This window comes from Lepidochelys kempii, chromosome 24 (genome assembly GCF_965140285.1).
Source record: "Lepidochelys kempii isolate rLepKem1 chromosome 24, rLepKem1.hap1, whole genome shotgun sequence".
NCBI classification, from domain to species: Eukaryota; Metazoa; Chordata; order Testudines; family Cheloniidae; genus Lepidochelys; species Lepidochelys kempii.
Genome location: NC_136403.1, coordinates 12922954 through 12938179, shown reverse-complemented (window position 1 = coordinate 12938179; position 15226 = coordinate 12922954). Strand labels below are relative to the sequence as shown.

Here is a 15226-nt window from a genome sequence, read left to right as displayed (position 1 = left end):
CTCCCACCCCCGCATTCCCCGCCCCCCAATTCCCCTACCCCTGCATTCCCCGCCCCTCAACTCCCCACCCCCCGCATTCCCTGCCCCCCGAACTCCCACCCCCGCATTCCCCGCCCCCCAATTCCCCTACCCCTGCATTCCCCGCCCCCCAACTCCCCACCCCCGCATTCCCTGCCCCCCGAACTCCCACCCCCGCATTCCCCGCCCCCCAATTCCCCTACCCCTGCATTCCCTGCCCCCCAACCCCCCACCCCCGCATTCCCTGCCCCCGAACTCCCACCCCCGCATTCCCCGCCCCCCAATTCCCCTACCCCTGCATTCCCCGCCCCTCAACTCCCCACCCCCGCATTCCCTGCCCCCCGAACTCCCACCCCCGCATTCCCCGCCCCCCAATTCCCCTACCCCTGCATTCCCTGCCCCCCAACCCCCCACCCCCGCATCCCCCTGCGTTAACGCCTGCCCCCCAATTCCCCTACCCCTGCATTCCCTGCCCCCCAACCTCCCACCCCTGCATTCCCTGCCCCCCAATTCCCCTACCCCTGCATCCCCCTGCATTAACGCCTGACCCCCAATTCCCCTACCCCTGCATTCCCTGCCCCCCAACCCCCCACCCCCGCATCCCCCTGCGTTAACGCCTGACCCCCAACCCGCTGCTCACCTACCAGCCGCCCGCCTGCCCCCCAATTCCCCTACCCCTGCATTCCCTGCCCCCCAACCCCCCACCCCCGCATCCCCCTGCGTTAACGCCTGCCCCCCAATTCCCCTACCCCTGCATTCCCTGCCCCCCAACCTCCCACCCCTGCATTCCCTGCCCCCCAACCCCCCACCCCCGCATCCCCCTGCATTAACGCCTGACCCCCAATTCCCCTACCCCTGCATTCCCTGCCCCCCAACCTCCCACCCCCATGTTAACACCTGAGGCCCCCCCCAGATAACAGCCCATTTGCCCTGCAGGAGGCCATGGCGGTGCCCAGTGAGGAGGAGCGCCTGGTGCGGGTGCATGACGTCATCCAGCAGCTGCCCCCGCCCCACTACAGGTACCTGCCCCACAGGGCCGTGGAGGGGGTCGGTGCCCCACAGACCCGTGGGTGACAGCTGGGGGGGTCGGGGCCATGGGTGACGGCTGTGGGGGGGGAGGTCAGGGCTCCGCAGCAGTGTGGGTGACATCTGGGGGTGGGTGGGTGATGACTGGTAGGGTCGGGGCCCCATGGGGCCGTGGGTGACGACTGGGGCAGGGCTTAGTGCCCGGCTGGGTGGTGGTTGAGGGCTGGGGGACCCCAAGAGGTGTGGATAACAGTTGGAGGGGGTCAGGGCCCTGTGGGATTGTGGGTAATTGGAGGGCAGGCTGGGGCCGGGTCCCCCTCACCAGCTGCCGCCCCCCTCAGGACCCTGGAGTTCCTGCTGCGGCACCTGGCACGGGTAGCCACGCACAGCCCAGACACCAGCATGCACGTCAAGAACCTGGCCATCGTGTGGGCCCCCAACCTGCTCCGGTAAGTGCCCCCTGGCTTCCCTCTGGACCCCCTGCCAGTCCCCTGCACCAGCTACCATCCCCCCAACCTGCTCCGGTAATTGCCCCTCTGACCCCCCTCTAGCTCCCTTCTGGATCCCCTGCCCATACCCCACCTACAATCCCCCCAACCTGCTCCACTGAGTGCTTCCCACCAGCGCCCCCCTCCCCCCCCAACGCGCCAGCTCCAATCCCCCAGACTGCTCCACTGAGCGCCCCTCTGCCTCCCAGGTCCCTGGAGCTGGAGGCCGTGGGGCTGAGTGGGGCGGAGGCCTTCCACGAGGTGCGGGTCCAGTCCGTTGTGGTCGAGTTCCTGCTCAGCCACGTCCAGGTGCTGTTCAGCGACAAGTTCACCTCCATCGGCAAGGACAGCGCAGGTGGGGCATGTGGGGGGGCCTTGGGGGATGGTGTGGGGAGGGCACGGGCGGCCGTGTGAGGCAGTGCAGGGGGGCAGCATGGAGGGACAGTGTGGGGTGGACAATGTGGAGAGGGCAGCCGGGGGGAGCAGCGTGGGGGAGGAGACAGCACAGCACAGGCTGGGGGGCAGCGTGGGGTGACTCTGGGCATGCAGGGGGTAGCAAGGTGCTCAGTGGGGGGCATACAGAGACTGGCTGGCTGCTGAGCTGGGGGAGGTGGGGGCAGGCTGTGCCCTAGAGGAGGCTGGGATCTTTGCTGCCTTGTTTGTGATGCTGCACTGCTGGGCACCGCCCACTGGGACCTGTCCCTTGACCCCCAGCAGCGGGGTTGGGGTGGGGCTGGGTGGGGGCTGCTGCTCTGAGGGTGGGGACCTGCCCCCAGTGGCATTGGGTGGGATGCCTGGGTGGAGGAGGGCCACCAGCAGAATTTGGGGGGTGGTCTCCTTGCCTCACCCTGCCCCAGACCCTGCTCTGCGCTTCATGCCATCTTGCTGTCTTGTGTCCTTGGAGGTCTCACAGGAAGGGGCTCGGGGGGATGGGGGCAGCAAAGGATGGATGAGACACCTGAGGGATTCTGAGAGGTAGGGGTAGGGGGAGCTGGGGAAGGTTGGCAACAGTGGGGGGGGGGTGGAGGGGCATTGGGGAGGCTGGGGACAGTGGGGTTTGGGGTGATGGGGATAGTTTGGGGGCAGTGGGGTTTGAGCTCCCTGCAGTGAGTCCACCTGGAAGGGACACCTGGGGACCCTCACCCCCTTCAAAGGGCCCTGTACCCCCACTCCGCAGTCACAGGGACTCAGCCAGAGTGTGACACAGGAAGGTTATTAGTCGTGGGGAACACAGCGTAGGACAGAGCTTGTTAGCACAGAAATCAGGAACTTTCAACAGAGTCCATCTGGGGGGGTGAGGGGGAGGCCCAGAGCTCTGGGCTCCGCCCTGCCCCCAGTCCCAAACCAGGAGACTGACCCTTTCAGCTGCCCACTGCCCCTCCTCCTTCCTTTGTCTCTTTCCTGCGCCAGCAGGTCCCCTGGTCTGCACCAGCACCTCCGGCTGGTTCTTGCAGAGGAGTGGGCCTGGCCATCAGTTGCCAGGATACACCGTGTCGTTCTCTGCAGCCCACCAGCAGTCACACCTGCCCTCTGTGGGTCTCTGCAACAATCACTTATTCCACCACCTAGATACTCCCCTTATCCCACCACCGAGATACTCAAGTAACACAGGGGAAACTGAGGCACACCGCAGTTTTCAGAGAGAACATTAAGAACATTCCTACTTCATCACACTGGGAAAGGCTGGGGGCAGTGGGGTTTGGAGGGGTGGGAGGCAATGGGCCACTGGGAGAAGTCTGGAGGCAGTGGGGAACGGGGAGCTAGTAAGGCAGCCAGTGCCGCGACCCCCGCCCCATGCTTTGCTCCCTGTGTAGCAAGCCGGTCTGTTCTCAGCAGCTACCTCCCGGTCCCTGGCCTGGGGCTGGTCCCCCCCTCCCCTGCTGTGTGTCAGGGTCCCAGGCCCAGGGAGAGGGGGCCCTGCTCTGGGCATGGGGTTGCCCCTGGGCTCTGGCATGCTGCCCCCCCAGGCCACCCTCTAACCCTGTTCTCTCTCCAGCCCCCCAGCCGGCGTCCCGGAAGCTGGCCTGGCCCCCCAAGACCGGCCGGCTGCTCACCCTGCCCGAAGCCCTGAGCAAGGCCCAGAGGGAGCCGGAGACGCAGCAAGACAGGGTGGAGGGTGTCCTGGAAGCGGAGGGGGACTGAGGGGTTGGGGAGGTCATCCCCCCGCCCCGGATCAGATTCATGGACCCATGCACCCCCGGTGTCCCACTCCCTCCCTGCCACACACGGGCCCCTCTACCCCGGTATCCTGCCCCCTCCCTGCCGCCTGTGGGCCATTCTACCCTGGCATCCCACCCCCTCCCTGATGCCCACGTGTCCCTCTACTTGGGCTGTGTGGCTCCGTGACCCCCTGAAATCTGGTGCAGTCAGCTGCATCCCCAGATAAGCATCGATCCCAGACACTATGGTGGGGAGGTGCCCAGTGGCAGGGGGTTCCAGTGGCCCAGGTCGCTGATTGCGGGGCAGGAGCAGGGCGGTACGGCTCTCCTTGCATGGGGCCCTGTGGGCTCTCAGAGCTTGGGTGGGGCAGGGTAGGACAGGGGCATTGCCCATCCGGGGAGGGAGGCTCAGGTCCTGGGTTTAACTGGCTCCCGTTGAGCACAAGAGAACATTAAATGCCCAGCTGGCAATGCCCCACATTGGTGATTCATGGTGCCCGGCGCCCAGCGGCTCGCCTTGGGGAGACAACTTGCTGGGGGGGGGGCTGACATTGACTGGGCCTGATGTGGGGGGACACTGAGCCCAGCAGGGGTGGGGGTGGGAGGTTGCTGAAGTGGGGGGCTTCCAAGGCAGACTGGGGAGGCAGGTGCTGGGGGCATTGAGACAGGCTGGGGAGGGGGGTGCTGAGATGAGTGGGTGCCAAGGCATGCTCGGGGGCAGCGAGGTAGGCTAGGGAAGGGGGATGCTGAAGTGGAGGGGTGCCCAGACAGGCTGGGGAGGGGGGTGCTGAGGCAGGTGGGGGGCCTGAGGTAGGGGGTGCCAAGGCATGCTGGAGGGGTGCTGGGTGGCACCACAGAAGGCTAGGGGGTGCCACGGCAGGCTGGGAAAGGGGGTGCTGAGGTGGGGCAGTGCCAAGACAGGCTGGGGAGGGGGGTGCTGGGGATGCCCAGACAGGCTGGGAGGTGCCCAGACAGGCTAGCCCTGTGGTGGGAGGGGGGGGTGGACAATCCTGCGACCAAATGCAGTGGGGTGTGGAATTGGGGGGCCCATAGAGTGGCTGGGCACGAGGCCGACGTGAGCTGCAGTGAGGGGGGCAACCCCCCAACACACATCCCAGGGAAGCTGCCTTCTGCCCCTGACCAGCTGGGACCTGCGGAGCCCAGCGCCCGGCCATGCTAAGGGGGATGGGCCCTGCACTGGCACCTGGCTGCCCGCCCCTCACCCAGGTAACAGCTCCCAGTGCCCAGCTACGCTGCTGCTTCTCTGCGGGGTTGAGCCTCTCCCTCTTCCCATGGGCTCACAGTGCCCTCACTGGTGTGAGGAGTGGGATCCCTGCGGCCTGCCAGGGTGTTAAATCCTGTCCTGCTGCTAGCACTAGGGGGTACCATAGTGCTTAGGGCTGAGTAGGGGGTGCTGTGTTGCAGGGAGGGGAGCAGGGGGCACTGTGCTGTGGGGAGCGGGGTGGGGGGCTCAGCAGGGGGTGCTGCGGGGGTGGGGGGCTCAGCAGGGAGTGCTGTGCTGCAGGAAACAGGGTTAGGGGTTAGGCGGGGGGCACTATGCTGTGGGGAGTGGGGTGGAGGAGCTGCAGAGAGGGGCTTGGGGGCTCAGTAGGGGGCGCTGTGCTGCAGGGAGGGGCTGAGGTTCCTGTGGGGCAGGCCCAGCTGACCCCCCTTCTGTCTGTCTCCCTGTCCCCCAGGTCGCTCCTGCCTCCCGCGCCCCAAGTCCCTGCTGGGCAGCTGCCCCTCGACCCGCCTGCTCTCGCTGGAGGAGGCTCAGGCCCGGACGCAGGCCCAGGCCCAGCATGCGGCCCCTGGCCAGGCCAAGAGCCCTGAGGCCAAGCTTGGACGGAGTCCCCCGGGGAGGCTACCCCTCATGCTGGACTCGCCCCATGTCAGGTAATCCCGCACTGGGGTTGCTGACTCTGGGGTAGGGGCTGGTGAGCTCAGGGGGGCAGGGGATGGGGCATGGGGGCCTTTCCTCTCAGGGGGTGCCGGCCCCGATCTGGCCCCAGGAGGTGGTGGCCTCAGGGGTGTGTGGAATGGGGCTGACAGGGCCATGGGTCGGGCTGACACTGTCTCTCCACAGGCGCCAGACGCGGGGCGGAAGCTGGAAAACCTTCTTGGCCTTGGGCAGGGCACCCGCCATCAGCCACAAGAGAGTGCAGTGCCCGGGCAGGCAGACAGGTGAGTGAGCCCTGCCCCACGCAGTCCCCCTGACTCCTGCCCCACGCAGCCCCTCAGCTTCCCCCAGACCCACACAGCCTCCCAGCTTCCCTCCGCCCCACATAGCCTCCCATTTCCAGCCCTGCCCCACAAATCTCCCCCCAGTTCCACACCAACCTCCCAGCCCCACATCTCTCTTCCTCCTGTTCTCTTTGTCTCTCCCCCTGCCCCATGGAGTGGGGATGAGGGGTGTAAGTTCGAGTGCTTGCTCATGTCCATTCCATGCTAGGTGTGCGCAAACCCACGGGCCCAGCTGTCGGAGATTTTTCCCTTAGCAGTATCCGTAGGGCCGTCTCTGGTGCCCCATGGAGCCCTGCACCCATGCTCCGGTATATGGGGTGCCGCCGGTATATGGGGTGCTTCAGTTCCTTGTCTCCCTTTGCGATTCCAAAGTGCTCCGAGCAGTGTAACTTTATAGTTGTTGGATATATTTGGATCTAGATCATGAAGTAGTTAGTTAGGTGAATAAGTAGGTTAGATAGTTGTGTAAGCGGGGGATGGTCCCGCTATTGTGGGGAACTTTCCTGGCTTATACACGACCCCGGTATATGGGCTAGCGAAAGGATCTGAGTCCTCACTCCCACTCCCTTTACCCAGAGGCCTACCTGACCTCAAGGGCTCCCCTTCCACTCTCCTGTCTGGCAGAGTCCTCGTAACACTAATAAGGCTGGGCCCAGGATTCCTGGGGGGCTCCACCCCCACTTTGGGCAGGGGCTAGGGTGTCCCCACTCTGTGTGCTCTCTCTGCACTGGACACTTCCCTGACCCACTGATTGTTACAAACAGTTCAAAGCAAATACAATTTATTAAACAGCAACCAATTAAAAAAATAAGGAAAAAATGGGAAAGGTGAAAGGAAAACCCGTCGCCCCGCTCTGTGGCACGGGGACATCACAGCCAGCGTCTCTGGGATGTCAGGGCAGTTCAGTCTGTTCCTCACACGTCCCAGGCCCCTGCCCAAGCCCTGGCTGTGCTGCAGGGATGCTGCGGGTCGGACACTTGCTCTGGTGGTGGCCACATGCCCCCAGGCTCTAGGTGGCAGGACCCTCCTTCCCAGCATCGCCCCCGCCCCGTCGGGGTTACGATCCCCCCCCAAATCTGGCCTGCCAGGCGTCTTGGCTGGGGGTGTCTCCCTGTGCTGGGCCCACTGCCCAGGGTCCCCCTCGCTCTCCCCAGCTGCTTCTGGCTCTGGACAGCTCCAGCTCCAGCCCCAGCTCCACCACTCTGCCTCAGCACTGATGCTTCTGCTGCTGCTCTGCCTCCAGCCCCCTGGGCTGCTTCTCTGGCCCCTCTGGCTCCAGTTGCTGCAGCTCTCCCCATCCCAGCACAGGTCTGCTCTGTGGGCTGCTTCTGTGGCTCTGCTCCCAGCACTGACCTGCTCCCTGGGCTGCTTCTCCGGCCCCTCTGGCCAGCGCGGCCCTGCTCCCCCACTCCACTCAGGCCCCTGCTCTCTCCTGAGCTCAGCCCCACTCTGTCTGACCCAGGCAATTCCAGCTCACTAGGCGGATGGGACCCCCCTGGCCTCCTGACTCCCTCATTAGCCTGCCCGCCCTGTCAATCAGGCTGACCTGGAGCATTGGCCTCTCCCCATTGCCCCAGGGGACTGTCAGTCTCAGGGTCCTGATTTCCCATTGACCCTTCTCCTTCCTTTTGGTTCTGAGAGCTAGCCAACCAAACCACCCCCACTGAGTTTTAGTAAGGGGACAGTTAGTGCCCTTAGGGACTTTGTCCCCGGCACAGGGCTTGCCCCCTTCCCCGGGATCCCAGCCGTCTGCCATAGACCTATGCCGGTCAGTGAACCCCGCACCAGCTGTCTGATTCTGGGGGAATTGCACATCAAAGAGAAATGCCAGATCTGTCAGGGCTTCACGGCACACTTGGAAGAACAGGGCCATTCATCTCCAAGCCCTTCTCTCAGATGGGCCTTGGAACCCTCCTGCTCGGACTCAACCCTGTCCCTCTGCCTACAGCGAGCCCCACCAGCTCCGGGTTCCTCCCAGCACTGCTCACCATCACCGGGGCCACCACAGTGCTAACACCTGGGACTGCAGCCAGCAGGCATTGCTGGGGAGACACGGTGCTAACATCTGGGACTCCAGTTGCATAGATTCTCCGGCCCTCAGTGGCAGAGCCAGGGGCTTTAGATGCCGCTGCCCCTCCGCTGCCCAGCCAGGTCCTGTGCACTGCTCAGGAGGCCGTCGGCAGGTATTCTGAGGGTGTGCCCGAGGCCGGAGTTGCCGTCTCCTCCCAGGATCCATCTCCCCGTTTGTTTCGGGACCGCCTGTCTCCCTTTCTCCTGCATGGGCCAAGGTCACCTCAGGCCGCTGGGTGCTCAACACCATAGCCGTTGGCTACACCCTGGAGTTTTCCTCCATTCCCCCCTCACACCCCAGTTCCCTGTCCCTCTTCAGGGCCCCTTCTCACGAGCAGCTCCTCATCCAGGAGGGGGATTCCCTCCTACGTCTGCGGGCCGGGTAGGAGGTTCCCCTAGACATGAGGGTAAAAGGGTTTTACTTCCGGTATTTCCTAATCCCGAAGGCCAAGGGGGGGCCTCAGACCCATCTTAGGCCTGTGTCGCCTCAACAGGTATCTGAAGACATCAAAGTTCTGCATGGTCTCCCTGGCCTCCATCATCCCCTCTCTGGATTCGGGAGGCTGGTACGCTGCTCTCGACTTAACGTACGCCCACTTCCATATTCTTAACTTCCATGGCCCCAGGAGATTCCCCCATTTGGTGGTGGGACAGCACCTCGACTAGTTCACGGCACTGCCTTTCAGCCTCTCTTCTGCTCCGAGGGTCTTCACGAAGTGCATGGTGGTGGTGGCCACTTCCCTTAGGTGCTGTGGCATTCAAATCTACCCATCTCTCGAGGACTGGCTAGTCAGAGGCAGGTCCCAGGCTCACGTGCAGCACGTGTCGGGATCTAGGCCTGCATCTCAATGACCCAGAAGTTGACTCTGTCCCCCGTTCAGAGAATAGTGTTTATAGGAGCAGTGCTTGACTCCACCCACGCCAGAGCCTACCTGCCAGAGTCCTAATTCCTGGCATGTCAGAGCCCAGCCGCTCCCAGCCACCCGAGTATGCCACCAGCGGCTGGCTCACATGGTGGTGTGTACCGACGTGGTGCAACATGCATGGCTGTGGCTCAGTGTCCAGATGTGGCTGGCGTCGTTCTTCTCACGACTTGTAACTAATGGTCACAGTTCCGTTGAACGTCCTGTTGTCTCTGGTTGGGTGCCCAGCCCTGTGACTGTTCTGGATGGGGTCCCCTTCGTAGCACCAGTCCTATCGGTAACGTTGGTCTCTGATGTGTCGGATCGGGGGTGGGGAGCCCAGCTTGGCAGCTGCAGTACCCAAGGTCTCTGGTTCTCTTCACAGAAAGGCCAGGGAGCTCAGGGCGATATGCTCGGCTTGCCATGCATTCCTTCCTATCTAAGAGGCAGAGTGGTGCAGATCTTGACGAACAATACAGCAGCAATGTTCTTCTATGAGCAAGACGGGGCCTCATCTGCCCTGTGTCGAGAGGCTCTTCGCCTGTGGGACTTCTGTGTGCAGTAGACTGGTCATCTCAAGGCTTCACGCTTCCCGAGCGCCCGAAACGCGGAGGCAGATCTCCTCGGCAGGTCCTTCTCCTCTCACCATGAGTGGTCACTCCACTCGGAAGTTGTCAGCACGATCTCCCCCAAGTGAGGGACTCCCCAGGTGGACCTCTTCATGGCCACTCAGAACAGGAAGTGTCAGCAGTTATGCTCATTTCACAGGCTAGCTGGCTGCTCCCTGTCCAACGCTTTCCTGCGCCCTTGGATGGAACCCTGCTGTATGCCTTCCCGGGGACAAAGCAAAAGGCATCCTAGTAGCTCCAGCATGGCCATGGCAGCTTTGGTGCGGCAGGCTTTCGGACCTCTCGATGGCAACCCCACTAGAGGTCCCACTTTTCCCAGACTTGCTCTCGCAGTACCAAGGCTGTCTGCTCCATCCAAACCTAGCGTCACTGCATCTGATGGCGTGGCTTTGCATGGCTGAACACAAAGGAGCAGGCCTGCTCGGAGCAAGTCTAATACATCCTGTTGAGTGTCAGGAAGCCCTCCACCAGGGCAACCTGCCTGGTCAAGTGGAAGCACTTCATCTATTAAGGGCCGCAGATTGAGGTCTTTCTCCCTCCCGGTCATTGCTACAATCCATCTTGGACTACCTGCTCCACCTCAAGCACCAGGGTCTGGCAATCAGGGTTCACTTGTTGGCCATCTCAGCCTTTCACCTGCCGATCCAGGGCAGGTCAGTCTTTGCTCATGACATGATGATCAGGTTCCTGAAGGGTCTGGAGAAGCTATACCCACAAGTTCGGGATCCTGTCCCTCCTTGGGACCTAAACTTGGTGCTAGTGAGGCTCACGGGTCCCCCTTTTGAGCTGCTGACTTCGTGTTCTTTGCTGCTTCTCTTGTGGGACGTCTCCTTCTTGGCGGCTATCATGTCGGCCCACAGGGTCTCTGAGATTAGAGCATTGATGTCAGAACCCCCTTACATGGTGTTTTACAAGGACGAGGTCCAGCTGAGCCCCCACCCAGCCTTCTTACCGAAGGTGGTATCACAGTTCACAATAATCAGGACCTCTTCCTACCGGGTTTCTTCCTGAAGCCTCACAAGGCGAACAGGGAGCATCGGTTACACTTTATGGATGTTAGGCAGGCCTTAGCCTTCTGCATCGTGGACAAAACCCTTCTGTAAATCAGTGCAGCTCCTCATCGCAGGGCGGACAGGATGAAAAGTTTGCCTGTGTCCGCTCAGAGAAGCTCCTTGTGAATAACTGCCTGCATCAGGCTCTGCTGTGAGCAAGCAAAGGTGTCACTGCCAGCCATCCTTCCTGCCCATTCCACCAGAGCGCGCATGCTTCGTCAGCGTTTTTCCTCGCACAGGTACTGATCCGAGGTATCTGCAGAGCCGCCACCTGGTCGTCGGTCCATACCTTCCCGTCCCACTACGCCATCAGCCAGCAGGCCCGGGGCGAGGCCAGCTTCACAGAGCAGTGTTGCAAGCAGCACGGCCATGAACTCAGAGCCCACATCCAGGGATACTGCTTGGGAGTCACCTAACCGGAATCGACACGAGCAAGCACCTGAAGAAGAAAAAACGGTACCTACCTCTCGTAACTGCTGTTCTTCGGGATGCTCTGCTCACGTCCATCCCACAACCCGCCCTCCTGCCCCTCTGTGGCAGTGTTGGCAGGAAGGAACTGAGGGGGCGACGCCCCATTAATGGGCACAGGGCTCCAAGGGGTGCCAGAACCTGCCCTACGGACACTGCTAAGGGAGAAATCTCTGGCAGCCAGCCGTGGGCGCGCACACCTAGCATGGAACGGACACGAGCAGCGCACCTCAAGGAAGAGCAGTTATGGAAGGTCAGGAACTGTTTTTTCCAGGGGAAGGAAGGAGAGTTGGGGGGCCTGTCTGGGGTGTTCCCGGGAGCAGAGGTGGGGACTCGGGGCAGTGCTGGGGGCAGGAGCAGTGGGAGGTTATCAGTGGGGTCCAGGCAGGGGATGGATACGGGGGTGGCTGAGGGAGGACTGGGGGGCTGACATTCTCACCCCTCCCCTCTCCCTGCAGGACGTCGGGCCGACACCGTCACGCTGCGATCTGCCAAGAGTGAGGAGTCACTCACATCCCAGTCCAGCACTGCGGGTATGAGGGGCAGCGCCAGGGTCAGGGAGGGGATGTTCAGGGGGAAGCCAACCCCAGAGGTGTCAGGCAAGCCGTCCCCATGCAGCGTTATGTACAGCTGTTCCCCAGCTGCCCCATCCCAGAGATGACTGTGTCCCAGTGCTGGGCGAGCAGTCCCTGTATGGTGTTGTGTGTGACTGTTCCCAGATTCCCAGCCCCAGAGGTGGCTGCATCTCAGCCAGGTGGCGTTAAGTGCGGCTGTTCCCCAGCTGCCCCACCCCAGAGATGGCTGCATCTCAGTGCCAGGTGAGCTGTCCCCATGCGACATTATGTGTGGCTGTTCCCCAGCTGCCTGCCATCTCAGGGTTGTTTACGCCTGCTGTTTGTCCATCTGTCCCCCAGGCCTGCGCAAACTCCACCGCCTGCGGCGCCCACGCTCCAGCAGCGACGCTTTCCCGGCCCTGCCCGGGGCCCCCCCCGGGTCCCCGCCAGCCCCCCTCAAGCCCTGCCGTTCCTGCGAGTCGCTGAGCTCCTCGGCCTCCGGTGGCTGCAGCGAGAGCCTGGCCGTGCTGCCGGACTTGGCACCCCATCGCCGCACCTCCCTCTGGCTGGATGACGAGGGCGAGCTGGACTCAGACCTGGAGCTCAGTCCCCCAGGCTTCCTGGATTTCGACCCACTCCCCTTCCGGCACAGCCCCCCCCGGCGCCCCTCACTCTCCGACACCTCCGACTCGGCCCCCAGCCCCGCCCGCCTTCCCTTCGCCTGCAAGGTGGCCCGGGCACTGTCGCCCCGCGGCCCAGAGCCCCCCACAGCCGCCCTGGAGATCTCTGAGCCCGTGGCCATCTCGCTGCCAGCCAAGGTGCTGGAGATGCTGGAGGGGGGTGAGGCCGGGGGTGTGCTGAGGCCCGGACAGCGCCGGGGGACGCGCAGTCCCCCCCACATGATCTCCCGACTGCTGCAGGCCGGTGACGGGATGCTGACTGACAGCTGCCAGCGCGAGGTGCGGCGCAAACTGACCCAAGCTGAGAGCGGAAGCCTGGCCCAGAGTGAGTGTGCCAGAAGCTCCCAGCACCATCTGGAACCCCCTGCCGGCCGGATCCGCCCCCCCGCCCCCCGGCCAGAAGCTCCCAGCACCATCTGGAACCCCCTGCCGGCCGGATCCGCCCCCCGGCCAGAACCTCCCAGCCCCATCCGGAACCCCTGCCGGCCGGATCCGCCCCCCCGCCAGAACCTCCCAGCCCCATCCGGAACCCCCTGCCGGCCGGATCCGCCCCCCCGCCCCCCGGCCAGAACCTCCCAGCCCCATCCGGAACCCCCTGCCGGCCGGATCCGCCCCCCCGCCAGAACCTCCCAGCCCCATCCGGAACCCCCTGCCAGCCGGATCCGCCCCCCCGCCCCCCGGCCAGAACCTCCCAGCCCCATCCGGAACCCCCTGCCGGCCGGATCCGCCCCCCCGCCAGAACCTCCCAGCCACATCCGGAACCCCCTGCCGGCCGGATCCGCCCCCCCGCCCCCCGGCCAGAACCTCCCAGCCCCATCCGGAACCCCCTGCCGGCCGGATCCGCCCCCCGCCCCCCCGCCAGAACCTCCCAGCCCCATCCGGAACTCCCGCCGGCCGGATCCGCCCCCCCGCCAGAACCTCCCAGCCCCATCCGGAACCCCCTGCCGGCCGGATCCGCCCCCCCCCGCCAGAACCTCCCAGCCCCATCCAGAACCCCCTGCCGGCCGGAACCACCCCCCCACCCCCCCGCCAGAACCTCCCAGCCCTATCTGGAACCCCCTGCCGGCCGGATCCACCCCCCCGCCAGAACTTCTCAGCCCCATCCGGAACCCCCTGCCGGCCGGAATCACCCCCCCGCCCCGCCGCCAGAACCTCCCAGCCCCATCCAGAACCCCCTGCCGGCCGGATCCGCCCCCCCGCCAGAACCTCCCAACCCCATCCGGAACCCCCTGCCCGCCGGATCCGCCCCCCCGCCAGAACCTCCCAGCCCCATCCGGAACCCCCCGCCGGCCGGAACCGCCCCCCCCGCCAGAACCTCCCAACACCATCCGGAACCCCCTGCCCGCCGGATCCGCCCCCCCGCCAGAACCTCCCAGCCCCATCCGGAACCCCCTGCCGGCTGGAACCGCCCCCCCTCCCCACCGCCAGAACCTCCCAGCCCCATCCAGAACCCCCTGCCGGCCGGATCCACCCCCCCGCCAGAACTTCCCAGCCCCATCCAGAACCCCCTGCCGGCCGGAACCGCCCCCCTTCCCCCCCCGCCAGAACCTCCCAGCCCCATCCGGAACCCCCTGCCGGCCGGAACCGCCCCCCCGCCAGAACCTCCCAACCCCATCCGGAACCCCCTGCCCGCCGGATCCGCCCCCCCGCCAGAACCTCCCAGCCCCATCCGGAACCCCCTGCTGGCCGGATCCGCCCCCCCGCCAGAACCTCCAAGCCCCATCCGGAACCCCCTGCCGGCCGGATCCGCCCCCCCGCCAGAACCTCCCAGCCCCATCCGGAACCCCCTGCCGGCCGGATCCGCCCCCCCGCCCCCCCGCCAGAACCTCCCAGCCCCATCCGGAACCCCCGCCGGCCGGATCCGCCCCCCCGCCAGAACCTCCCAGCCCCATCCGGAACCCCCTGCCGGCCGGATCCACCCCCCCGCCCCCCCGCCAGAACCTCCCAGCCCCATCCAGAACCCCCTGCCGGACGGAACCACCCCCCCCACCCCCCCGCCAGAACCTCCCAGCCCCATCCGGAACCCCCTGTCGGCCGGATCCGCCCCCCGCCCCCCCGCCAGAACCTCCCAGCCCCATCCGGAACTCCCGCCGGCCGGATCCGCCCCCCCGCCAGAACCTCCCAGCCCCATCCGGAACCCCCTGCCGGCCGGATCCGCCCCCCCCTGCCAGAACCTCCCAGCCCCATCCGGAACCCCCTGCCGGCCGGATCCGCCCCCCCCCCCGCCAGAACTTCTCAGCCCCATCCAGAACCCCCTGCCGGCCGGAATCACCCTCCCGCCCCCCCGCCAGAACCTCCCAGCCCCATCCAGAACCCCCTGCCGGCCGGATCCGCCCCCCCGCCAGAACCTCCCAACCCCATCCGGAACCCCCTGCCCGCCGGATCCGCCCCCCCGCCAGAACCTCCCAGCCCCATCCGGAACCCCCTGCCGGCCGGAACCGCCCCCGCCGCCAGAACCTCCCAGCCCCATCCGGAACCCCCTGCCGGCCGGAACCGCCCCCCCGCCAGAACCTCCCAACACCATCCGGAACCCCCTGCCCGCCGGATCCGCCCCCCCGCCAGAACCTCCCAGCCCCATCCGGAACCCCCTGCCGGCCGGAACCGCCCCCCCGCCCTCCGCCAGAACCTCCCACCCCCATCCGGAACCCCCTGCCGGCCGGATTCGCCCCCCCGCCAGAACCTCCCAGCCCTGTCCGGAACACCCTGCCGGCTGGAGCCGTCCCCCCACCCCCCCGCCAGAACCTCCCAGCCCCATCCGGAACCCCCTGCCGGCCAGATCCAGACCCCTCCCACCCCCCGGCCAGAACCTCGCAGCCCCATCTGGAACCCCCTGCCGGCCGGAACCGCCCCCCCGCCCCCCTGCCAGAACCTCCCAGCTCCATCCAGAACCCCCTACCCGCCGGATCCACCCCCCTGACCCCCCACCAGAACCTCCC

The 15226-nt window shown here is 65.5% G+C and overlaps 1 protein-coding gene across 1 annotated transcript in view; it reads left to right on the top strand.

The window, feature by feature from the left end:
• Nucleotides 1–15226, top strand: part of ARHGAP33 (Rho GTPase activating protein 33) — a 58038-nt gene that overhangs the window by 33894 nt on the left and 8918 nt on the right. Inside the window, exons 15-22 of the mRNA XM_078850391.1 lie at nucleotides 955–1037; nucleotides 1386–1493; nucleotides 1742–1887; nucleotides 5389–5587; nucleotides 5778–5875; nucleotides 11515–11589; nucleotides 11776–11874; nucleotides 11971–12615. Coding sequence (XP_078706517.1) covers nucleotides 955–1037; nucleotides 1386–1493; nucleotides 1742–1887; nucleotides 5389–5587; nucleotides 5778–5875; nucleotides 11515–11589; nucleotides 11776–11874; nucleotides 11971–12615 — 1453 coding nt within the window. The remainder of the gene's footprint in view (nucleotides 1–954; nucleotides 1038–1385; nucleotides 1494–1741; nucleotides 1888–5388; nucleotides 5588–5777; nucleotides 5876–11514; nucleotides 11590–11775; nucleotides 11875–11970; nucleotides 12616–15226) is intronic.